Raw genomic sequence first — 26,215 nt, 5'->3', positions numbered from 1 at the left:
CAGTCAGAAAAATGCATCCTTCTGCAGTGTCACATCATCTGATTTTAGGCAATATGGTACTTTTGGTAACTGTTGTTGTACAACTTCAACATTCTCAAGTACAAAAATAAACTAAAAATAAATAGAATATGAAGCTGGTAAATAACTTTTAAATAGCAGTGATCATGCACAGACTTAAGTAAACAGTTCTCTGCAGTGATTGAGCTAGCAGAACTGAGATATGAAATAAAATGCACTGAGAAGGAAAATCATCAAGAATTTGTGAAAAGGACATGGTGGAGCCTATGTACTACTAATAATTTTTTACTGCTACTTGTCTTGAGAAGCAGGTTTGGAAGACTGTGGTGAAAGAAATCAAAGATAGGAAATAGAAATGAGCCATTGATTCATACTCTTCAAAATGCCTGAATGCTTTTTAGGTCATTTGCCATCATATTTTAGATGACCATATGCCTGACATTGAGTTTCAGAAGAATTGCTGTAGGTGGTAAGAGGTCATGTCCTTGGAAAAACTGCTGCTCAACTGTTACAGCAGGATGAGTTTACAGAAAATGTCAATTTTTTTACTGTGAAAAAAAAATGCTTAACTAAAAGGTACTGTAGATTATCCTATGGAGAAGTGCCTTTTCACAGAATTTCATTTTAAATTTTGCATTTTGTTAATCTCTGAAAAACATACTGGGGAAACATGGGTTAATTGTGTGTGTGAGGAATAAGAGCTCCAGACACAACTACATTAGCAACAAAACTTGTAGTCATTAGAGTTGTGGTTTTTTTAAACTCAGAATTGTTCAGGTTCAAATCTCATGAAGGAACTCATTAACTATGTGTGAAAGTAGGTTACATGCATTAATATATAAATATGATTAAGTGTGGGGTTGGTTTTTTTTTTGTTAAGCTTACTCATGTCTTCTCCTCAGGCTTTCAAGATGTAAAGAACCAAAAATACGTATACCTAATTCTTATATGGCACATTAGGAAACACACTTGTATTACCTAACTTTGCAGAGCCTAATTGTCACTTGCTGCCTGTCTTTCTTCTTTTTATCACTCCAGGATCTCTCTCTTAGTCCAGCTGGTCTTCACATTGGGTAGAATTGGTGAGGTATGTTGCCAGTGTTGGAGCATTGTGTTTTCAGCCAAGGGTAATGTTTCAGTGGCTCTTTTTGGAGATTAAATTAATCTCCACCTCATACCTAGTCTGTGCAAGTCCCATTTATTTTGAGTGCTGGTTTTTAAAAGCAAATCAGTTTAGGCCTCTATGTAAACAGTTATTGCAGGAGACACGAGAATTTTCTGCCTCTGTATTTTAAGGGTAGCTGATTCCAAAGCTTTGGTACCACAGGCTGTTACAGTCTCCAAATGCCAATTGATTCAGATTGTTCTCATTTGAAAAATTCCAATATAAAGCTCGGAAAAATCCATTAAGTAATTTCAGAAGTAAAACTTGGAATAAAACTTGAAGTGAAGCAGTGGAAGTATGAGTTGATGTGGTGTTTTCAGTGTCTGGCTGTGTCATTATGTGCTGTGGCTGTGGGCAAGTTGGTGGGCGAGTTCAGAAACTAGGGTTTGCATGAATGCCTAGTTTAGGGTGTGAGTAGGAAAATAAGTAGGCATGAACTTTGTGAGGGGGTGGTTGGGTGTGAGCAGAGTCTGTGTGTGCTGAAGGATTTGTGCAGCCACAGAGAGAGGAGCGTTACCTGTTTTTTGGTTTTGCATGGAAGCTGTTTGGCTGACTGGTTATGAGTAGGACACTTGTAAATTAGAGTGATGTGTTTTCCCACTAGTTATTTGGCAACTGGATTATCCATGCAGCTCAAAGATAGCAGCTTCAGTGGGGAGAGAAAAAAAGGCATGAAGGGGCACAGAAACATATTGGAAGTGTTATTGGTGTCATGGGTCCCACCTGCCTGTCTGACCCATAGGGTGCCTTCTGCAAGTACAGAAAAATAAAAATGGCCTGTTTCATTTTCATTTTCAAATTTTACAGTGGGACCAGTAAGAAGTTTAATTTTTCTGGTAGTCTGATCCTTGAGGTCTTGGCTCAACTGCTTAATGCCAAATGGTTTGGTAGCTCTCTCAGGGCAGTGAGGTCTGGGGTGGTTGTGTGAATTCCTACAGAATTCCCATATATGTACAGATTTATATAATCCCTCTGTGTGCCCCTGGAGCAAATCCTGCCATTTACAAAGCATAGGAGTCTCCCTGCATATCTCTAACATCTTGTGGTATGTTCCTGAGCCTGAGAAAAGGAGGGTTCCTCAGGAAGAAACCGCCACAGGACAAAGCGTGGTTTGGCTCAAGGTGACGTTGCTGTGCATCCCAGAGCGGTTATATTCAAGCCAGGTTAGCTCTTGGCTTTCTCTTCTGTAACAAGTCAGCCAGAAACCTTTTTTTTGGTAGCACTCTTTGTCCTGGCAATTGCCTTAGTGTAGATCCATTGCCCTGGTTTAATTTATTTAGTTTGAGAGCCTGGTGTAAATGACAGTGGTGTAAGAGCAAACCCGAACAAACCATGCTTGCACTAGTAAGTTTGGCCTGAGTTGTGGCATCAATCTGCCAACCTTTTATAGGATAGATTTGGTCCAAGCATTCCTGGTATCCTCAGCAGTAGCAGCAGATGTTCCCATCTGAACAGATCTGTCACTGTCTGGCATGAGTCGTTCCTGGCCAGCTGAAACTTGCAACTCTTTCTATTTTGTTCACTTACTGTCTGCGTGCCTGGATCACAGGGAGCATGTGGGAGCTACCTGAACAAAGATGGTATTTAAACCACATTCTTAGACAAATTTAATGTTACACAGAGCTTGTGCTGCTGCATTACAAATTGAATTAAGACATTTTTGTCACCTCAGCAAGTTTTGTCTTTGATTTTCACGCATCTGCGTAAGCAGATTACAGATGCCCGTATGTGTTCTGTACTATTCCCCAAGGCTTTTCAAACTCAGTAATGGACCAGTAATCATATTTAAATCTTTTTTTCAGATAAGCAAAATATAACTAAGAAAGAATGTAAATGTAAGGTTAAGTTCATATTATTTTTATGTGTTTATAAATAGCTGTACTGCTTGTAAATGTGTCCTGGTCAGAAATAACCTGACAGCATTTGCATCTTCTCACTTGACCTGTTCAACCTTCTGACATCCCTAAAACACTGCAGACCTTGTTAAGACCCTGCCACAGCCAATGCTGAAATAGATTTCCATGGAAATTTCGGGGGACGTGCCCCCCATCTCTGACCTCCTGCCCTTCCTCTGTGTGCTGGCACTTGGAGCATTTGCAGTTGGCACAAGGTGAGCCTGCTGAGACTGCATCCTTGTGTGAGTGTGTCTGGGAGCATCCACAAGTGCTGGTGTGGGAGGTGGGATGGGATGTCCCTCCTCCCACCTGTCCACCCTGGAGGTGCAGCTGGGCACTTCTTGTTACACCTGTTGGACAATGAATATTGTAGAGCAAGATCAAGTAGGAGCCAGGAGCTTCTGCTGCTCATTTCCTGGTACCTGTTTGGTTTTTAGTGACATTTATAGAGATCTTTTATAGTGTTTTAAAACTTTTCTTCAGTTTGGGATGACTACTGAAGTCAGGAACACATGGCAGCTGGAGCTGGGAGCTGTTTGGTTGTCAGAACCCCGTGCTCCCAAGTTCTGCTTTAGCCAAATCATGCTGTACTGGTGCCAGGGCTTTTTCCCTCTTCACTGGGTGTGCAGGGCAGTGTTGTGGTAACTGCACTGTCAAGGAGAGCTCTAAAGCCATTGTTGTCTTCAAGGTTTCTTTTGAGAAGTTTGTTTCTGGCAGTCTCCTGGGAGCTTTGGAGGCTGCCCTGGCAGTAGGAAGTCAGGAACAGATCAGGCCAGAATTTGCTTCCAGACTTTGTTTTTTTAAGTTGGGCATAGTTTTGTTTTGGTTTTGGTTTTTCAAAACATTAAATTGAAATGCTACCTATTATGTTTTAATGGTAGCTGAGTTGTAAAGTCTCTGTGACTTTGAGAGGCAATGAATCAAAATAGTTGCCTTGGTCAGAAACTCTGCCTGGCACAACTCAGAAGTGCCTACATGTATATTATGTTTGGACAAGCAGTTGAGGGGCAACAGTGATAAAGGTATGTTAAAAGTTTATGGTTTAAAAAGGGATTTAGAAGCCACTATACCAGGCTTGAATGGGGAGTTGTTAATTATATTCCTGCTCCAACAAGCCCCTAGAGATTGCCTGAAGGGAAGAAGCCATAAGGCTCTTACCCAGCCCAAAATAGTAAAAAAATACAGTTGGGCTGCTGCTACATGTCAGGCAAAGGGAGAACTGGGATTCAGAGCATCTTGTTTATCCAGGAAAACTAGAGATGAAGTTTCTTGTCCTTTCTTTGTATCTGGAGATGTGCAGCTCATCTGCATGCCTGACGTAAGAGGCAAGCTGGGATGGAAGGTGTGGCAGGATGGGGCTGCTTGGGATGTCTGGGTAATTTATACTCTGTAGGTTCCCTTTACACTTGTGTTAATTGCCTTGTTTGGCAAAACTTTTATTAATAAAAGAACTTTTTTTTTTTCCTTGATTTAGAATGTGTTTTGTGGCTGGAACAGGGCTGCTCTGAAGTTGCTGATGTGTCTGGAGCTGATGAGTCTGAAATGCTTGACTTGTGTTTTGGTTTTTTTGGTAGTGTTTTTTTTTAATTCTTTGAACGTGTTTTGTTTGGGTTAGTCTCAGCTGCAGTTACTAAAGGAACTTTTTCCTGGTGTGGACTGACAAATATGAGCAGTAATGAATGGTTTGAAGGGATTTGTTTCCTCACTCTGTTTCCTCACTTCTTCAGACTCTGAGTATTGTACAGAAGTTTCTCTCTGTGCTGGTACTGAGTACCAAAGTAGTGCTACCCATGCACAGGAGAGTCTCCACTCCTGTCTTTGCCTCTCATATTTTATCTTTGCCATGGCTTAATACATCCAAAACCCCAAAATTAATCACTGCTTATGCACAGCTCTGAAAATCCTTGTCCCTGTCAAGGAAGTATGTCCTTAATACCATGTGGTTAGTGTCTGGTTTATGTCCTCAGGCACATTGGTTTACATCCCCTGGATGATGTGGGCTGCCTGGTGCAGCTCTTGTTTATGGACATGGGGAGTGCTCTGTGTTGGAGACTCCTGTGCTGATGTTCCTGGTTCCTTTTTCCTCTTGGCCATGGCATTGCTTTCTGTGAAAGTCTTGCTGATCTGTGTTTTCCAGCTCTGGGCATATCCAGAATTCCGGTGCTTCCCTCAGTTGGATTCCACACATCTTCCGGCTGTTCCACAATACTACTCGTGCACTTAAAATTTTGTCCATTTGACTTTGTACTTACCAGCAATTATGAAAATCTTTCTCCAACTCTGTTGCTTATTCCTCCCATGTGTTGTGAGGATAACTGAGGTATAAAAACCTGGTTAATCCAAGTTTTCCCAGCAGCTCTATTGGTGTTTGTTAAATAATAATAATATTAGTAAGTTACAGGAATATTTGGGTTATTAGACACATGCTACACAGCATTGCATTTCATAAATATATTTAACAGCAAATTTGGCAGCATGGGTATGGCACTATACTTGTTTCTTCTAAAAAAGCATTTTTAACAAGTTCAAAAGTAGAGTTAATTTGAAAGAAGACATATTTCAAGTAAGACATGCTTCATTTCTTGGCTTAAAACTCTATTTCAAAAATGTCTTCCCTTCTTTTTCTGAGGAAGTCGTGGTTCCAAACTGCTAGCTAAAAAGTGTGACACTGCTGGGAATCGTCAGTTCAGTGAGTGGACCCAAATGTCAAGTGGAGCAGAAAAAAAACCAAACCCAGAGCACCTTTCTAAACCCAGTGTCAGGTGTTTCTATCACAGGAAGGTCCATCACAGATGAACAGCGACTGCTGAACCAGGTCTGCTCCACCACATCACAGGAGAGCCCGAGCTGTGCTTCATGCCATGTGCAGGGTGCACGAACCACAGGTGCCCAGAAGCTCGTCTGCATTACTCGTGTTTGACTTGTTTGCAAGCTCAGCTGGTGCAGTTGCTTGGTTGTTTTCCGTGCTGGCTAAACAAACCCAAAGTGAAATGAAACATCAGCTCCTTGGTGCTGCTGAGAACTCCCAGGGTCCATCCTTGGCAGTTTGTTGAATGTGTGTTCTGTCTACTTAGGGCTAACTCACATGTTTAGGCAAGACACTCTGGTTGAAGGTAGATTTCCAATTTAGATTACAATCTAGCTCTAGATGAGCTCAGTGTAATCAGGATAATTTCAGATTTTCATGGTAAACAAGCTCTTCCTTGAGCAAAGCCCATGAGCCCTGTACATGTCCCCTGTGCTGCTGTTGAAGGAATTGCCTTGTTCCCTTTCTTATGGAAAGGGGGGAAGCCACATTTTTGCCTGACTTAAACTTTTCAATAGTTGAAAAAATTAAGTTATATATCACAGTTTTTGTTTCTCTTAAAGCAGACACAGCAACTTCTGCAGGTTTTTGTGCTGAGCTGTTAAATGGACTCCTTTACCTTGAGATCTGAAGTTGGAGTTACAGATAATCTTAAGGAGAGAAACATAGGAGAGGCACAGCCAAAATCCTCTGAGAGCTGGCACCCTTTGCAGGGTGTGGTGAAGACTGGCTTTTATGTGTGGTGCTAAAGGCCAGGGTGCGACCTGAAAGGAAACCTTCTGATTTGGTTGTAAAATATCTTTTTGGAGGATGGCAGTGGGTGGAGTGAACTGCTGCATCATGTTTTTATGTCTGACCTGTTTAATAATGTGATTATTAAGGGTTTTTTTTGCACGTAGAAAGACCAGCCTTTATGGGAGAAAATGTTGCAAGGATAAAGGCAGACAAATGAAAAACTTGACCATTAAAATGGCCAGTCCTAAGTAGGACTTAATTAGATTTACCATGGAAAACTTGTACTTGAAAGACTCAAACCTACATGAGGAAGCCCTGACCAGGAGACTAAATTGACCTTATGTTTGCATCAAAACACATTTTTTTTTTTGTTTTCTCCTTAGTGATGCAAAATCTCCAAGTACTCACTTGTCATTTTTGGGACTGAGTCATCCTTGTGAACATGTTTTAGGTTTGGTGCATGTCTTTGCTGGAACCATTTGTTGGAGGTCCAGCTTCATTTTAAAATGCTGATGCTCTCTGGAGAGGGCCAAAACACTGGTGCAGGTAAAGGATAAATCATCAAACCCCAATTTTACTGCCCTCTGGTTTCAAAGGACAGCTTTGCTACTTGAGTATTAAAGTTTGCTAGTGTGGCAATACTGGCAGAGCATGTGTAGACCATCCCTTAATGTCTAATCTGGAGCAAAATCATTAATTTGGGAAGACAGCTCCTTTCCAAGAGACAAGTGTCTCCCTCTTGTCTCCTGCAGCCTGGTTCCTGGCACCCTGCAGCGTAAGTAGGTCAGTGAACTGCGTTTGCACCGCGGTGACGTGAGAGCAGGTAAAAGTTTTGTGTTGCAAAGCATCAAACCCAAAGCGTCTGTCTGTTTTTATGATGATTTTTTGTCTGTCAGATTTTTTGATGGCTGTTCACTGTAAATATCAACAGTCTACTTGTGGTGAATGTGGTCTGGAGCATTCTCATAGGCACAGTGTTTGCAGACAGGTGTTTTCTTTACTTGTTCAGGTTCCAATATACCTGCACTCTAAGGATTAAAGCTTTCCAAGAGTTGTGCTCTTGTTCTCTGTATAACTTATGTGGCCATAGTAAAAACACATCAGTTGTCTTTTCTTAATAGTTTACAGATAAGGCAGAGATTTCAAAGATTAAAATATTCCCACAAAATTATGTCTGACTCAGGAAAGCAAGTAGTGTCGGTGGTGGCCAAGTTCTTAATTTGAATTTTCATTTTGTTTGTTGTTTTGTCTAGTTGAGTTTTTTAAAAGTGATTATTCCCCTCCTGTAAACTTTCAGCTGTAAAATGTAAGAAAACCAAGTTTGCGGACCCATAGATTTTTTTTTTAGAACCTGCTCCTTAAAAATCTTAACTATCCCACAACAGTGCTTTCACAGGGATTGACTGTAAGTTCAGAAGTATTGGTTGTATTTTGACTTGTTTTGCTCTTTCAAAGTTACAGTAAATTGGAAGTTCCATCCTAATTTTAACAAGAACTGTGGACAGTCTTAATTTTCCTGTTGGTTTGCTTTTTCCTTGCGGTAATTTTTTTTTTTTTTTATTTCATTAGATGTAAATTGTTGTTCCTAGCAGTATCAGCATCAGTTCTTGAGGTGTTTTCATTTTGAGGATTCACCTTGCCTATACTGCTTACATATGCAGAGGAGATACTGGAACTTTTATCCTCATTCTGCCTCATGTAGAGCATTTCAGATGACTCATTAGGATTGTATTCCTTAAGTGATGTGGAACAGCAGATTCTAAATTTGTCACACAGACAACATCAAAACACAACATCAACCCATTTGTTCTCATGCCACTGGCTCAAGGTGTTGTGTATGCCAGCAGGTTTCTTGACGAGACACAAGATGTTGGGGTGGATGTTGAGCATTTATAGAACAGTTTATGTTACTGGAAGCAACTTTAACTTACAATTATGGTCTTAATTAAAAAATGGAAATTATTGTTTTAAAGCGTGTATGGAGTCAAGTTGCTCAAAATTAAATTACTTGAGAAAACAGGATGAAGTTGCCTTGTTTCATTTCCTCCAGCTCCGTCTTGGTTGTGCTCTGCTCCCAACTCCTGGCTGGGAGGGTTATTTCCTTCTAGATCTTGATGTTCTGGTCTTCCATCTGAATTAAGACTGAGGCAGCCTTTTCTGCTGTGGTTTGACAGCTTGGAGTGCTTTTAAAGCAATTAGAAATGTCTGCAGTAGGAAGCTGCCACATGCCTGTGTTGGAAGCAGCTGTGCTGCAGCTGGTGCATCTCTGCACCTTGGGTTGCCGGTTGCCACTTCCAGCTCTCAGCCACACAAATCACAGGCTGAATAAATCACCCTGAGGAGAAGTGTGGCAGAAAGAAGGCATCCTCCTTCTGGGATGCTGACAGATTGGAAAGCCTCTGTTTGAGCATCACTGGTAACTTATTTTCTAAAGTTAAATTTGATAGAGGGCAAGGGTTAAGTATTTCGCTATGAGCTGCCCATTGTCTTTCTGAACTGGGAACAAACGTGTTTGGAAACTTGTTCTGTTTCTGTGTGTTATGACAGGGATGCCCAGGCCTCACTTGCTGGTGAGGGAGGTGTGGGTGCAGGTCACAGCTGGTGCTGGGTGATGCAAGAGGAGATGTGGCTCCTCGCCCTCTGCTTGCACACCTCCTACTTTTCTCTCCTCCTTCAGCTTTCTTTCCATTTGGACTTATGATTTTTTTTTCTTAAACTTTTCCAGCTCCAAACCTGGTTATAATATGTCCTTGCATCATATTTTTCCTCCCCTCTTCCCAACAGCCAGTAGCTGTCGTGCAGTTTTGATGTGAGTGACAAGGAGTACCTCCAGCTGCCTTTGGGAATGGCTCTCTTGGCATAGCTCAGAAGTACTTGTACTGAAATAAATAACCTTGTATTTTATTAACCAACAAATTAAAATCATGTGACAGATGTATCACTATTGCTTCCCATGACAGATGATAGGAACAAAACTTGATCTGGGAGCTGGGGAGTGTTTTCATGAGGTGAATGTTTGCTTGGATAGTAGTGTCTTTAACTTTGAAGTAATTTGATTTGTTCTCAAGGTTATTTTTCTGCTTCATGTTTTGGCCTTGCATTAGGGCCTAGGTCATTTCTTTTCAGCTTATGAACTGTTGATGCCTGAAAAAGTACACAGTAATTAGAACATCTACCCTGATAAGACCCAAAAGCCCTGAACAACACTTTCTTGTTACCAGGAGGCGCCAGTGTAAAGTCCACGCAATAAGGTGATTTAGCTTGGGTGTGTACAGGTGATGCTGAGATGAAAGTTAATGATAAATAGCACGAGTCCTTTCCCTAATCTCCCCATTAATGCTGGCATCAACATGCTTGTTGTATGCCTTGGACCTGTTTTAAGCCCCACACTGTGTTGGACACCCTGGGTTCTGAGGAGATACTGCTGTGTATTTGCTCATAACAGCTGCTTACAGGTACCTGTGAGATCCAGTCTGTCTTTTCTGCTAAGGAAGCCAGACACCGTGAACCTTGATACATTTTATGTTCAATTAAAAGAAAACACAGTTTCATCCTGGGAATCAAGAAGTGCCTTTTATTACAAACCAAGTATCCCAGAACTCAAGTGTAAATGGAGGTAGTTTGGATAGATTTGAAAACGTGTGTAAAGAAGCCTTTGTTCTGTTAGAAGTGAAAAGGCACGTTGCTCTGTGTGTATATGCTCTGTGGCTGGTTTGGAGCATGTAGACATGAAAAATGCACATTGCACATGGGCAAGGATGGTGGGGTTGGGGTACACGTTGTACGTTCTGCTGGAAATGTACATTTGGGACAGGAGTTTTCAGCTGACAAGCTGTAAATCAGTGCCTGCTATTGCAGCATGAGCTTTAATGGGAGTCACATAATTTTCCTAATCTCCTTCCAAGTGTTAGGAAATAAACAATTTCCTAATCCACGCCAGGTTGTTGTTGTTATTTGTATTGTAACTTGTGCCAGGTGCTGTACAGACAGGGGGAAGCAGCCCCAGCCCTGGTGCACCGCTACCTCTGGGTGTTCTGCAGAGCAGAAAGGGGATGTGAAGACAGAACCACAAGTATGATGAGCTGAAGGGCTAAAATTACTGCCCTTATTCACACTTAAAAATAGCTCCTTACAGACTTAGGTTTTATTTGATGTGAGTTACAGCTTACTTTGTGAGAAACTAATTTATTCCAATATGAGTAAGTGAGGCAGAATCTGCCCTTAGCTGAGACCTATTTATGTATTTGCTTAGCATGAGTGTGGATAGCAGGAGGCTGGGCACTTTCAGCTTAGCAAAGCCACAGCTTTTCACATTAAGAAACTGATTCTATCTAAGGATATATTCAAATGAATGTTAAAAAGTTTAAAAAGCTTTCATTTTAGTGTGCTGTGGTATAGATGTAGGTCACTATATATACCCAGATGTAGTGAAAGAAACTTTCTTGTCTTTATATAATGTATTCTTCATTGACCAAAATGTGGAAAAATATGTTTAAAAATATCTTTTATTAGCTCTTGTGGCTGTTTGCACCGGACTGCTGGATGCTGCTCCCTTTTGAACACTTAAGGTTGTCTCTCCTGAAAGAACTGTTTGCACTGACAGCTGGTGGAAAGCAAAGTGTCTGCTGTGCTATTATTACTTCCTCACCTTTTCCCCTAGCTCCCACCATTCTATTCACAGACACATCACAGTGCTCCTGGTGTGTTTAAAGAAATGGCTTGTAAGTGAAGTGTCCACTGATGTAGATGAATATTTAAAGCTCTGCTGAGCAGCACATGGGCTGTTTCCTGCAACTGTGAGTGCATGGCTTGGTTACAGCCAGGCACAGCATTAGGCTGATAACATCATAAACTACACAAAATGGTAATGCAATCCAAATGTTTGTGCTGCCAGTGAATATTCTGATCACATCTGCTAACTCTAATTATATTTTCCTTGGTAAAAAAAGTTTTTGTTTTGTTTTGCTTTGGGTTTTTTTCCACCTTTATCAAAGCAAATTCTTGTGTTTCATCTGTCAGCAGGGCTTCTGTTCTGTTGCAAGGTCTGAGTGAAGTTTTTGAATGCTTGTGATGAATGAGCTGGGATAAAAAATACTTTGGCTCTTTGATGGCCAGGGTAGTTTGCAAGTCTGACAGATTTGTTCAGTTTGGAGATGTGATGAGCAGTATCAGAGGCCATACCTACGTGGTAATTCAAGGCACATTGAAAGGTTTTAACATCGCTGTTGTGGCTCGAGAGATCCGTATTCTGAGACGTCAGATTCTTCAGAAACTGACAGCAGGCAATGCCTGGATTTTGAACTTTCCTCTTCCTTTTCTCTTCTCTTAGAACAAAATTGAATTACAATCCTCCAAAGGATGATGGCTCAACATACAAGATTGAACTCGAAGGGATATCTGTTGATATCATGAAAGAGATACTAGATTACATCTTCAGTGGGCAGGTATGGTATTAAAAAAAAAACAACCTAAACCTCACTTGGACTATTTGGTTAAATAACTTGAGTTTTAACACTGCTATCCTGAAAGATGTTTAAAGCTTTGTGGTAAAACTTCTGCAGAGTGGAACTGTGCATATGAAGTAGAGGCAGTAGGTTCTGCAGGAGTTGTCTCTGCTCTTCTTGTGCAGCAGGGGAGGACTTTAAAATTTAGAGTCAGCGTCAAATGCTTGTGTTAAAATTAGTGGCTACCTTGAGTAACCTGCTTTAAAACAGGCAGTGTTTGACAGTGGTGGCAGAGGACTGCTTTGGTAGCCACAGAGGTGCAGACCCCATGACTGAGCATTACAGAACACCAGGCACCCTCCCTCCCTTCCCCTCCTGCCCACCTCTCTGGCCTCTTCTCAGATCTGCCTGCCAAGAGCCTTAGCAGCCATTAAAGTTGGTGTGTCCTGTTTGTTTGGAACCAGACTGAGATTGCTGAACGAGTTTAGCATTCAGGAGAAAAAGAAAAGGCAGATTTGGCTTGAAATTCGTTTTAGCATGTATTTAAAAAAAATATTTATTTAATATAGCAAAATTCATTTTAGGTTCCTGGATGAGATGAGTAATTTTATGCTTGGTTACTTCAGGAACTTCCCAAAATTTCTGCTTCACACCTTCTGTCAAGCAAATGCCTTTCCAACCCTGTGATAATTAATAAATGGTTAGCAATCATATCAGTTTCTCCTAATTTTTACACTGGCATTAATACTCCATTTTTCAGCCTCTGAGAATGAGTGTAATGAATGCAGGCATGTCATGGAACAAATGAGTGATAGTAGCTATAACTTCTAAATTAATTCTTGCAGATCAGGCTAAATGAAGAAACTATCCAAGATGTGGTACAGGCAGCTGATCTCCTGCTGCTTACAGACTTAAAAACTCTCTGCTGTGAGTTTTTAGAAGGTTGCATAGCTGCTGAGAACTGTATTGGTATTCGGGACTTTGCACTACACTATTGTTTGCATCATGTTCACTACCTTGCCTCAGAGTATCTGGAAACTCACTTTCGAGATGTCAGCAGCACAGAGGAATTCTTGGAACTGACTCCTCAAAAACTGAAAGAAGTGCTGTCGATGGAAAAGCTCAATGTTGGAAATGAAAGATACGTCTTTGAAGCGGTGATTAGGTGGATTTCTCATGATTCAGAATCCAGAAAGGTCAGGACATCCAAATGTTTGTATTTTGAACATGGCGCAAATCGGAGCATTCATTCTAATCAGTGGGAACTATTAGATAGAAATATATTAATCTATTTCAAATAGATCTGTTTCTTTCAGAACTAATCTTATAGAATTTATTGAATTTTGCTTGAAATGCAGACCATGCATTGAAGTAAAAGGGTGTGCTGATGATATGTTATCTGCTGCCTTTATTATTTGATAAACATTAAGAAAAAAAGCACCATTTTGGTATTTGATGGTGTAATCTTGGTGGGAAAGCAAAAATAGCACGTTTATAGAGAAACTTGGAGGACTTCGATGCATTTTCTTACTAACACTGTGTTGTATAGTTTATTGCTTGCCAGTATCAAAAGCTCTCGAGTATTTGCTAAACACAGAAGCATCTGCATGTCCTGGTGCCTCGGTGCTGGGGGTGATTTTGTGTCCCTGCTGCCTCCCCAGGTCCACATGAAGGATGTCATGTCAGCAGTGTGGGTGTCGGGCCTGGACGCTGCCTACCTGCGCGAGCAGATGATGAGCGAGCCGCTGGTCCGCGAGATCGTCAAGGAGTGCAACAACATCCCCCTGACACCCCCGCAGCAGGGAGAGGCCATGCTGGCCTCCTTCAAGCCCCGGGGCTACTCCGAGTGCATCGTGACTGTTGGGGGGGAAGAGAGAGTGTAAGTGTGCGGTGGCACCACAGCTGGCCCCGGTGCCAGCGCTCACGGCTCTCCGAAAACACAGAGTGCAGAATATGCACACCTATTGCTTATTACTCTAGCATTTCAGTTTGTTTTAGGTTGGTCAGACACACCTAAAATACCTTTGGGGATGATTCAGTAATAAATAGTTATTTTGTTTCTGACATTCAATGTGTAATAAACTTAGAGTAGGGTTGTTTGTTCAGTAAGTGTTCGCTGTTTTTTTTTTAAACTGAATAGTCTTAAACATAGAATCATTTCTGATGATCTGACAGTCATCTATAACAAAACTTAGAAGTAATGAATGTGTGCTTTAATCTGTTTTGTTTATAATAGATGTGGTTCCAAAAACAAAAGTCATTATTGGTGCATCTGAGATAAGGGGAAAATTTCCATTCTACATAATAATCCCTTTCTTTTCTTGAGTACCCCCTGCAGCAGAAGGGAGGGTTCTGTCCTGTTTAAATAAAGCTAGCATTTAGATGTTAGCTCTTTTATAGAAGTCCAGTAAACCATTCAGATAACATTTTGCATGTCAGTTTGTGAATCACTTTACTCAGACATTACTAATACTCTCTGTCGGTTCTTCTTAGCTTGTTCAAACTTCATAAAAAAGGTTACAGGCAGATACAGTAGGAATGAAGCGAATCAGCTTTTCATGTCTCCAAGTCTGTACAAACTCAATTTACACGTTTGGTTTGGGGGTCTTCTGCTTACCAGGGAAATACCACATGATGAATATAGATCTTGAAAACAAGGACAAGCAAGCTTTGAACATGAGGTGTTAACAGTGAACTTGTAAAACTCTGTCTTTGTCTTTCTGTTTCTGCTTGTTCCCTCCCCACCCTGTGTTCAGATCACGGAAACCAACCTCAGTGATGCGGTGTATGTGTCCTCTTTATGATCCCAATAGACAGCTCTGGATTGAACTTGCTCCTATGAGTATTCCAAGGATCAATCATGGAGTATTGTCAGCAGGTAAAGGGGAACTTTGTCTTTGTAAAGTCAATGTTATGAAAACTTACCAGTGCCTCAAAATCTGACATACAGCTTATGATGATAATAATAATAATAATAATAATAATAATAATAATAATAATAATAATAATAATAATAATGTATTTTCTTCAAGACTGCACTGGGGTTATTTCATGCTTCCCCTTTGTCTGCCCAAAACTATACTTGATTCTGTGAAAATCCCTGTCATCTGAGTGTCTTAAAATCACTATTCCTGCAACTTTTTGTGGGAATCTGCTACATCTGTCTCTCCAGGAGTATTTCATGTGTTAAGTAAATTCTAGTTGCTGCATCACTGAATATGTTGAAAGGTATCTGCAGGGGCAGACTTGAGTCAGATGTAACTGTGCTTTACCTTCTCCAGTTCAGAGTCTGACCTGTAACTGGTCTGGATCTCTTAGTGAATTCCAGAATACAGCTTGCCAGTCATGTAGTTTTGCTCAGTGTGCAGATGTGAGTGCTCTTCTTGAGAGTCCTGTTCTTAAGATCATGTTCCATTTTGTTTTACAGAAGGATTTTTATTTGTGCTTGGTGGTCAGGATGAAAACAAGGGAACGCTAAGCTCTGGAGAGAAATATGATCCAGACACCAATTCATGGAGTTCCTTACCACCAATGCATGAGGCAAGATCTCTATCTAACTGTTGGGATTTAAGTTTTTACTTTGGCAAAATGTTCCTTTTCTTCTGCAAAATTTTATTCTGTATCTCCAGTCGCTTGCATCTTACACATTCAAAATCATGCTACAGACTGACTTCTGTTTATATCCTGTTGTTCTTGTGGTCTGATGCTGACTGCTGGATCTGGAAAATCTAAACAATTGGTGAAGAGCTAACTGTAAGATGAACTACAAAATTTCAGGAATTTCATAATGAATCAGTCCTATAGTATACTTAATGTTCTGCGTATACTGGCCTTCTAAAACAAGAGACCTCTGAGATGGACAAAGGGATCGGACTGTGCAGAAAAGATGGACAGAGGACTGGCCAACATACAGAACTTGGCTTGCACAGACATATTTAGGTTTGGTTTGAGTTAATGCTTCCTTCTTCATAATTACATTCCATCAAAAAGTAACAGTTTATTATTTGTAAACATATATCCTTAATACACCTGTGTTTTTATCTTTGTAAATCAGCACATGGTGTTTATTAAGAAGTTATTTACCACAGGATTTTCCTCTTTGCAATCTCTGGTTGACAAAGGCATGTAAATTGGCTACAATTGTAGTTACGATGCATTAAGTTTCCTGCTTGTGATGTGTTTGCTGTGAGACTGAGGCGTAGCTGGGCTCATACATACAAAACAGAAGAGCTGCCTTTGCACAGAGAATGGGTCCAGGCTTTGCTGCTATAGAGACCTGAAAGCAACAGCCTCATTGTGGAGACCACCACTATGGGAACTGAAATATTGCCAAGCTCTGTTCTCTGATTTCTGTGTGGTCTCTTTGGCTTCTGCTGCTCTGCTTCTTTTCTTTTTTTTTTTTCTTTTGATGCCCTTTGTTTTGTTTAGTTGATTAAATTAATAATCTTATGCTGGTGTTTAGGACTTTACCATTAAAAACAAAACAAAACAAAAGCCAGGCATAATACCAATAGCACTTTGCAGACAGATACTCTGAAAAATAAGATTGCATTAAACTATTCACAATGGCAGTTATGTTTTTCAGTGTTGACTTTATTGTTGTTCCTTAGGCACGACATAATTTTGGTGTGGTAGAGATTGATGGGATTCTGTATATTCTGGGAGGTGAGGATGGTGAAAGGGAGCTGATCTCTATGGAGAGCTATGATATTTATAGCCGGACCTGGACCAAGCAGCCAGACTTGACCATGGTTAGAAAGGTAAAAACTACATCCTATATCATTGTGTTGCTTCTTGTTAAACAGTTAACGCAAATATATGTATGTATATATATAAAAATATGTATTTTAATCTTTTGCTTCAAGTAGAAGCTGTAGCAAATAGTCTCAAAATGAAATGAGAGTGAGCAGCTTCTCTCTTTATACACCCAAACAAAACCGTGGCTGAGCATTTTTATGTCTTGCATTGTTTGACACGTGGTACAGGCAACCCAAATGAGTCTGTGTGTGTGTATAGACAGCTTTGAGCTCTCAATACTGTGCATTTGTGTGTCATTTTAGATATATTTTTCTTTTTTTTCCATAAGATTGGCTGCTATGCAGCTATGAAGAAGAAAATCTATGCAATGGGTGGAGGCTCCTATGGAAAACTCTTTGAATCTGTGGAGTGTTATGACCCCAGGACTCAGCAGTGGACAGCAATCTGTCCTCTCAAAGAGAGGAGGTGAGGCAAAATGGAAAGGGGTGGGACTAGATTGCTTTTCCAGCGCTCTGATGGGAGGAAAGTATCCTTTTGCTGATGAATCTGTGAAGATGGGCTTTGAATCTCACCAGGTCTTTCTGAGTCATGGTAGCCTGTAGTTAACATATGGCTGAATAAAGACAAGCATCCAAGCAATAAATACAAATTTTGTAGAAACATACAAGCAATAGTTCCCTGATGAAAAAATGAAAACTAGAAATTGTAGTTCAATTGGAACTTCACAATATTTTTAGACAGAAATATTTTACTGTTTTTTTCTTTTATGATCTGAATTAGGTGCTTACAATTAATATCCATTACTCATCTTGTTGGATATTTAAGGTATCTGTATATGTGTATAAATAAATGTGTATGAATAAATGAGAAAAATATGAAGAAAGTTCAGACGGGTATGCAAAAGGCTTTTGATTAATTGCATTAATATTTTTTCCTCATTTGGATTTTCAGATTTGGGGCAGTGGCCTGTGGAGTTGCCTCTGAGCTTTATGTATTTGGTGGGGTCAGGAGTCGTGATGACAGCCAAGCCAGTGAGATGGTGACGTGCAAATCGGAGTTTTATCATGATGAGTTTAAAAGGTAACTGGCTGCAGCTCTAGAAAATAATTTTCCATCCAGTCATCTAGACAGTTCCCTCACCCCTTGTTCCCGCACTCCAAAGCACATGAGGTCTGTGTCATGTACCTGTTGCTCATTTCACTTTGTGACATGGTATGGCCATTTCTGAAGGCACATCCACTCCACTTTTCCTTCTAACATGCCAAGCCTAAAGCCCTGGAGCCACCATGTGGGTCTTGAGTGCCCCTGGACAGGAGAAGCACCTTGGTCACACAGGGTGTTCGTGGTTCTTCCCCTGCACTCTGCAATTTCCCCAAGTGCAGGGTACTGCTGCCCACCCCTACAGTGCCCACAGCTCCCTGTTGAGTGCTCATTACAGGTCTTTTTCAACCTAAATGATTCCTATGGAAGAATGTATGTGTGGAAAGGGATATTTCTTTATGATCCAATCCTCTCTCCAAAGATTTGCAGCTTAGGGTATTTCTAAGCTAGAGATAAGAAATGTTATGTATTTCCATTCCAAGCATTTAGAGCTGATGACACCTATGTAGGCTTTTGCCGTAGGAAAGACACTATGGATGCTATACATCCCAGAGCCACCTCACCACACTGCATGGCTCATCTCCTTCTGTTTGTTTTGAATTTGCTTCCTATTACTTAATTTGTTATCTCTTGGCTCTGGTAGTGGAATCCACTTTACTATATGTGGTAACCATTCAAAATGTTACCTTACACTGAGTTTTTTGTTTAGTCACCTTATTCTCCAGTCATAACTGACAAACTTGGTTCTTCCAGTGACTTTCTTCTTGCATATTACTGTAAATTGGATTATTCGTCTTTCATAAATTAAATTTTAAAAAGACTTTGTGGTCAGATGTTTCAAGGCTTGTTGACAAGTGAAGGTGATTAGCATGTCTTTGTTAGAAGATCAAGACTGATTTATGACAGTGACCTGTATAAAAGGACACAAAAATAGAACAGTGGATGTAAATTCATTATATAATTTTCTTGCAAGATATGGTTGTAAAGAGACTTTAATTTCTGTATGAAGAGGTCTTCTCTGTTGTTCAAAGTGATGCCTAAACTAGCTGTAATCAAATGAAGCTGAAGAAAAACATCCTTTAAATTGGTTAGAGGAAGCAGACAGATCAGAGGGGCTGTTGCTGCTGATGCTCGCTCCCTTAGCATTTGCTAGCCTTCTGGAGGCTGGGGGAATGGTAGAGGTTTATTAACGTTTTGCAAGAGGTCTTTGGAAAGGAAAGAACTGTGGAAAGAAGTGCTCCCCTCTCTCCTACTTGCTATTTTCAGCTGATTTACTTGAAATATTTCCAGCCTGATTCTGTTCTTCAGAAGGTTGTAGCTCATGATTCCTTAGCAGTGGCTGCAAACCTGTTTTGCTGGTTGATGCAGATTGAGCTTCCACAAAGTGGAGTTTGAGGAGCTGGGAGGGCCCAGCCCGGGTGCTGCAGGTGAGTCCGTGGTGCCACCTGCTGACTGCAGCACCCACACCTGCCACAGTGGTGTGGATTTGTGTCTGCTTGGTGGCATCCCCGAGGCCTTTCAGGGTTCCAGTGGTAAAACTGCAGCTGCCCCACTTGCTCTGAGCGCTGGGTGTGCGGTGTGAGGGCTGTGCTGGCACGGGGCAGGGGAGGCAGCAGAGGTGACTGGTGGAGCTGATGGAGGAGGCACATGGGGAGGGAAGACAAGATATCAGACTTTGCCTTTCTGCTCTGCCACTGCCCAGTCTGAGCTTAGAAATTTAACTCAGCATGAACCTGCAGACAGGGCACAGGTTGTAGGTGTTCCTGTGGAGGTGAGGGACCAGGAAAGGCTGGGATGGTGGCAGCTGCTGCCTGGGCATGGTGCTCCTGGGGTTTGGAAGGCCCCAGCTCAGCCCAGGGGTGCTGCAGCCAGAAGAGGGTGCAGTGTCTCTGTGTTATGTTCCAGCACTCAGCTCCAGGGTCTGTCAGTTATCCCAGGTTTCGGTACCCTCAGAGATCCGTGTAACAGATCAGTTCTAGGCAGTCTCAAACCAAAATTCACAGTGACTTTTTAATATGTGCCAATATTGTATACTTTGTAGTGAGCTGTGGGTTTTTCCAGCTGTTTTTAAATGCAGAACTCCATTGTGTTCACTTTCTCTGTGGATGGAGAGAACTCTCTGGACTGTGAGTTCAGTGGGATGGTGTTGGTTATGGTGTACGTGCAGCCGTGCACACTTGTGTCACCTGCACAAATTTCCATGAGTCCCTCAGGCCTCGTGGCCAGAGCACAGGGTTGAGCATCATCCCAGGCACCCAGAGTCTGAGTGTCTGAGCTACAGGTTTTACTCCTGTGTGAATGTCTAAGGATGTACTCACATCAGTATATAAACATATTAATTCATGTAAGCTGCCATAATTCTGGCTTGAATTGGATTAAAGGACTGGACTTGTTTAATATTGTTTACTTTGACAGTAACTTACTCTAAAATAACTCACAGTGCAGAGTCTTTCAAAATTGTTATTCTTAACCATGACGAAGACTTTTCAAAGACTGGGGATATGCTGAGATCTTCACACTAGCAAAAAAATAAACATTGAGACTCCTGTTAAGCTGTGCTGTATAAACAAGTAATAAAATAAATGAAGTGAGACAGAATAGTAGCATCCACATGAAATGTGAACAGGGTAATGTAGGAAATAATCCTCATACTTGAAGTGCTTCTGTAACTGAGATTTTTCAATTAATAAATGTTTTGTCAGCCTGTCTTTAGAGTCATGTGCATGAGTGGATTTAAGTGAACCCAAAGATAGAAAAAGCTCTATGTCAGACTGCAGGGTTTTTGCAGGATGTAGATTTTTTTCCCAAAGGCTGTAGATTGAGCTTTATGTGCATCGTATCCTGTTTTTTAAAATATCGATCAAGCTAAAAACAGATTTAATGAATGTGAAAATGGAAGATGGAAATGTGAAGGTATCCTTCACTCAGTGACCTAGTGCTGGCCTACTCCATAAAAAGCAGGAAATCTTAAATGCATACTCAAGACCTTGATGGGTCAGACTTTCTTTCTATCAGAGTTCATAATTTATAATACACCTTTTGCACCACATAAATGAGTGGAGAATTGGATGATGTCTGTAAATCCTCGGATCTTTTCTTTTCAGCAGGGATGGTTGGAAACATTTAATAGAGCCCAAACTGACTTTAGGATTCTTTGCAAGATCTGCTGGTGTATGGCCACTGCTACCTTTCCCTGGTGGCCTGTAAGAGGGTAGGATTTCTTCCTTCTTTTCATGATTCAAAAAATGATTACAAAAATTTGCAGGTATTGAGGGGGATAAAAGTGAGAGATAATTTTCAGAAGCAGTACTTTGGTAAAATATCCTTTTCAGTGTTCCTTTTTGCTACTGGAACATCATAAAAATAAGGAAAAGCTTTCAGCAGTATATAACTAGTGAACTAAATAGTCATGTAACATAGTATGTGTAATTAGCAACATTCTTCCAGTCAGTGTGCAGGAATTTCATTAAAAGCAAGTGCTTATGCACATGTAATGAGAACACTGACTGATAGCACTGTCAGATGAGAGGAACATGGATTTTCATTAATTTCCAGGCTTCCTTTCTCATCTGGGGTGATCTTGAGGTGACGTGACTGGAATATGTTGGTTCTGTATCCCATCTTTATTTACTTCCCACTTGGAAATAAAGCAGTTATCCCCATCCCACATGTTAATTACAGCAGTGTGGATGGATCATTTTGTTTGACTCACTTTAAGGCTGAAAAAAAATCAGGATTCCTTCCCTTCTTTTTTTAAATTGGGTGGAAGCCTGTTCCAGTTTCGGGGCCATCACTCCTGCCCGTGGTTGCAGCAGGACTCGCCTTCCCCCTGCTCCTCTTGGACTCGGTTTGAGTGGAGCCATCCCAGGGAAGTACGCAAGAGCTCTGTTCCAAGGACTGTTTTCAGATTCCTGAAGATTGTGAATTTTTGGTCATGGTGTTTTTTCCATACTGTTCAAACAGCAGGCACAACCCACATTAAGCTGGAGCTTAGTCAAATTCTGATGAAACGTGACCCCTTGCCCTTCCTGTCTTTGTTCCTTCCTAGTTTTAACTGCTAAAGCTGCTGTGAGTGTTCCTGAAAAGTAGTGCCTGTTTTTTAAAGTATACATGTTAAGAAAGCCTGAGGATGAATTTTCACAAGCAGCTACAGATAGTTGAATATTGTCCTTTGGTGATGCACAGGAGGAAAATGCTTGGGTCTCACCCTGTGGGTTTAGGTTTTTTTGTTTAAACTCCAAAACCCAGAGTATATAGTGCATATAAACTCCTGATTTGAGTTTTTTTCCTTTTCTTAACCTGATCCTATAGTTAGAATTAAAAAAAAAAATCATTTTGGAAAAAAAATAAATTAAAAAAAATTATTTCTGCATTTCTCTGCCACTTACTCAGTTTTCAGAATTCTAGGTCACTTGCTGCTAAAAAGCAGTGAAAATACTGTGTCCTCCTCCTACAGTAAGGGAAGGAAGCTAACGAAATATGGTGCAAGTTGTTTTGATCTGTGAGTGTCTGATCCAGTGTAGAGAACTTCTCCTTTTCTCTCCTTAGTTCATCTGTCCTCCTCTCTGACAGCTACAAACCATTTCCTTGTTTTGCACAGAACGTTAATCCTTCAGTCTACAGCACAGACAAAATAATGGACAGCTAATCCTTTCATTTGCCCTTTAAAAATTGATTTCTGTCTCCAAGATAATTGATATGGAGCAGCATCTCCTTCAGTGCCAGAAGAGTGGTTTACTTCTGAATCAGGAGTTCAGATGATGTAGAATTTTCAAAATCAGCAGTATCTGGGAGGGCATTTTCTTACTTTTTCTTTCAAATTAACCTGGTATGGCCATGAAAATATTTGGGATGATTTTCAAAGGTTTCTCAGACCTTCATGTTCTCTGTAAATTATTTAATAAAAAGGGTAGGAGCAGTCCCCTAAAATGGCCTTGATTTGTACATCTGAGAGTCTGTACATGGTAACTGTGACAGCATCTGCAAAGATGCAGCAGCATTTTGTAGGAATTTATTTCAGAACAACAGAGAGAATGCTGATAACTCTTGGACCTCTTTATAAACCAGCATCTCATGTGGATGAGGAGTACATTCCTACCGGCTTTCCAAAGGCTTCAGTGTGGAAAACTGCTTTTCACTCAGTGGAAAGATCAGGCTGATACGGTGTTGAGATGAGCCTGTGCTTACAATGAACACAGCAGAATTACAGTATTACTGTAGGAGCTGGAAAGGAATTGAAATGAGCCTAATATGTGATTGGGAAGATCTGTGGCAATTCCAGATAAAGGACATTTATTTTCCAAATTCCATCATCACTTTGATTTCCAGTCTTCTGTTGGTTGTTTGAAGTTAAGCATTGCCAAGTGCTGCATTCTTCATAGCAGGCAAGGATTCGTTATCCCTAATAAAGCACTACTAAAGAAGTTGAAGAATTATATGGGGGAGACATTGCTTAATAACAAGGTTCTGCTACAGCAATTTGTTATTTCCCCTACTGTGGATCATTAAAGCTTATATGTGTTTATTTTAAAGACAATTTAAAGACTAATGTTAAGACAAAACTGCCTAAAATTTTCTCAGTAGGGAAGATTGACTGGCATAGCTGTTGTTGGCTCTCTAACATGCCTGCTCTCTTCCAGAAAGTCACACCAGGTGGCTGCAAGAAGAATTTATTATAGGTAGATTATACAGATGAGTGGAGCAAGTCTGAAATTAAGCAACTTCAGAATACAGCAGTACTAGCTGCTTTTCCTGGCTGGGAGAAACCAGGATTGTCCCAAACTATACAAAGTTCTCTTTACATAACAAACTAATATGTACTACTCTGCTTTTGAGTCAAAGATTACAGCTGCAAAAAGACTCTGGATTATTTTTTAAAATGTGCCCACTAAAAATCAAATCCTGTTTTTTAATTGTTATTTTTACAGGTGGATTTATCTAAATGACCAGAACCTATGTATCCCAACTAGCTCTTCTTTTGTGTATGGAGCTGTGCCCATCGGAGCCAGCATATACGTGATTGGAGATCTCGATACAGGTCAGAACCAGGACTAAAAACCTCTTTATGCTCATTTCCTTCCAATATTTTGAATACTTAGCACTGATGAGACTGAACATTTTAAGAATAAGAGGTTGGGACTCTGTTCTGTCACTGTGGATCAGGGGGATTATGCTGGACATACAGAAACACCACAGGTTGGTTTTGGACCACTTCAGTAACAAGTTCAGTGCTTTGAGCATTGGGTTGATTTGGTTGATTAGTTTGAAGACCACAAGAGATCAAGGCTGAGTGTGTTACTGCTTTTATCTAAATGTAGGACCTGTTAGTGCTTGAGGTTGTAGCTCCTGTCTTTGCAGTGGGAAGCAGATAATTCTGCATTCTAGGAGCATCATCCAGTGGTTCATATGGACGTGGCAGTGACTCTTGGCTCTCACCAGACAGATGTGTGCTATCAAACATACTCAGTTCTCAGCTGCCAGCATCTGGCCACGCTCTGTAAAAGAAATTTGGAAGACTTTTGTGGCCATGTGTACATATAGGAGTGTGTAGCAGGGCTTTCTCCAAAATATAAGCAAACAAAATTCCAAATTTGGTTTGGTAGATCAGAAATGTCATAGTAGTTCCTTTTTGACGATGATTTCCACTACCCATCTGGACACTGATTTGTGTTCCTGTGCATGCTCTCGTTCACGTATTTGCCTTACTAGAGGTTAAACATGGTGGCAGCTGCAGTGAGTTATAAGCATTTCACCTCTTTTTCCCTTAATTCAGGTACAAACTATGACTATGTTAGGGAATTTAAGAGAAGCACGGGCACCTGGCAGCGCACTAAGCCGCTGTTCCCCTCGGACCTGCGGCGGACGGGCTGCGCAGCGCTGCGGATCGCCAACTGCAAACTCTTCCGACTGCAGCTGCAGCAGGGATTGTTCCGCATCCGCGTACCTTCACCGTGATCCGTGTGCTGCCAGGGGAGGAGACTGGAAGAGTTCTGTGCAGTCCACCATAATCTAGCTCTATTTAAAGGAAAAGCTGAGAAATTACAGCTGAAACTTACACTGTATGCTGTGCTTTGGTATGGTAACTGTTTTTGTTTTAAATGCTTACAAAAGCTTGAGTCTCAGTACTTGTTTTGGGAACAAATAACTTAAGTACACTTTAAAAAGAAGAGAAGGGGGAAAATAAAAGGGGAAATCAAGGAAACACCTTCAGTCGTAACCATTTGGAGTTTAAACTGTGTTATTGAAGGAGGATTTTTGTGTCTGAAACTGGTGGGAATCGGTTTCCTTTGGCAAAGCTTATTGAAAAGCAAAAAAAAAAAAAAAAAGATTTCAGGTGCATTTCCCCTGCGGGGAACTGATACGAATCCATGTGCTATCTGGAACTGGATAGCTGTAACACAGAAGCTACACGATAACCAACCTCCCTGGTGTGCTGCTGTTGGAGCATGAGGCCACAGGAGGTATTGGTCGTTGCACCTTTTATTTCTAGTCCTTTCTCAAAAGATAAGGTCTGTGCCTAAAAAATGGTGGAGGTGTGTACATACGGTTTTTCATTCATTTGCAATGGTTTCATTCTGACAAATATTTTTAATATATATAAAATGGACTAATATGAAATGGATACACCCCAGAAAATGGATATAGTACACCACAAAGAAGTAAACTGTTTTTTTCTACTCTGTCATTCGAGTAGCCCGATGAACTGGTCTGCAGGTGGGTGGTGTGTGTCTCTGGGTGGGCTTTGGTGGCTGTTTTCCTTGAAGTGAAAAGGGAAGACATGTTTGGAACAGTTAGTGATGATTGCTGCTTTTGGTGAGAGCAAAAGGACAAATTAAATAGATTGTGTTCCTTTTTACTTCAGATTGTTTTCAAGCTAAGAATGGTTTTTAAGACTGAGGATCATAGAAAGGTGCATTTTATGTCTCTTAGAACAAAGGTGAAATATGACAAGGATATATTTATTTTGAAGAAAACGTGGGTTTTGGACTAAGAGTTAAGGAAGATTTGTACAGTGACTTTAAATTGGGATCAAAAGTTGGTTTACTATTGATTTCTGTGCTACAGTACAGTCTTGTTTACTGCTGTCTGACTTTGAAAGCTGGGTTTTATGGTGTGGTTATAGTGAAGAACTTAGTATCTTGCATTTTATTACTTACTAAGCCTTGTTCACATCAGTAGTGATATTTAATTGACTTTTGTTTGTAGTCAAGATCAGCTGGTAGAACAGTTTTACCTCAATTTTTGATTTCATTGTTGTGATGGGCGGGACATAACCTCTATTTATTTAAAAGGA

General features: G+C 40.7%; 1 protein-coding gene across 2 annotated transcripts in view; it reads left to right on the top strand.

The window, feature by feature from the left end:
* The window catches only part of GAN (gigaxonin), a 39,991-nt gene that overhangs the window by 1,555 nt on the left and 12,221 nt on the right, over positions 1–26,215 (top strand). The window contains exons 1-11 of one of the 2 annotated variants that reach the window (XM_088062154.1): positions 3,184–3,293; positions 11,949–12,063; positions 12,909–13,259; positions 13,725–13,942; positions 14,820–14,941; positions 15,491–15,603; positions 16,674–16,823; positions 17,150–17,286; positions 17,773–17,901; positions 23,850–23,959; positions 24,695–24,983. In XM_088062154.1, coding sequence (XP_087918280.1) covers positions 3,205–3,293; positions 11,949–12,063; positions 12,909–13,259; positions 13,725–13,942; positions 14,820–14,941; positions 15,491–15,603; positions 16,674–16,823; positions 17,150–17,286; positions 17,773–17,901; positions 23,850–23,959; positions 24,695–24,876 — 1,716 coding nt within the window. In that variant the 5' untranslated portion in view covers positions 3,184–3,204 and the 3' untranslated portion in view covers positions 24,877–24,983. Of the gene's footprint in view, positions 1–3,183; positions 3,294–11,948; positions 12,064–12,908; positions 13,260–13,724; positions 13,943–14,819; positions 14,942–15,490; positions 15,604–16,673; positions 16,824–17,149; positions 17,287–17,772; positions 17,902–23,849; positions 23,960–24,694; positions 24,996–26,215 lie in introns of those variants that run through there. The other variant, XM_088062153.1, reaches the window with a different exon arrangement.

The sequence above is a fragment of the Pseudopodoces humilis genome, chromosome 14, assembly GCF_049639895.1.
Source record: "Pseudopodoces humilis isolate 2021_Gansu_Grassland_sample_001 chromosome 14, ASM4963989v1, whole genome shotgun sequence".
Classification (NCBI taxonomy): domain Eukaryota; kingdom Metazoa; phylum Chordata; class Aves; order Passeriformes; family Paridae; genus Pseudopodoces; species Pseudopodoces humilis.
This window is presented reverse-complemented; position numbering and strand designations above follow the sequence as displayed.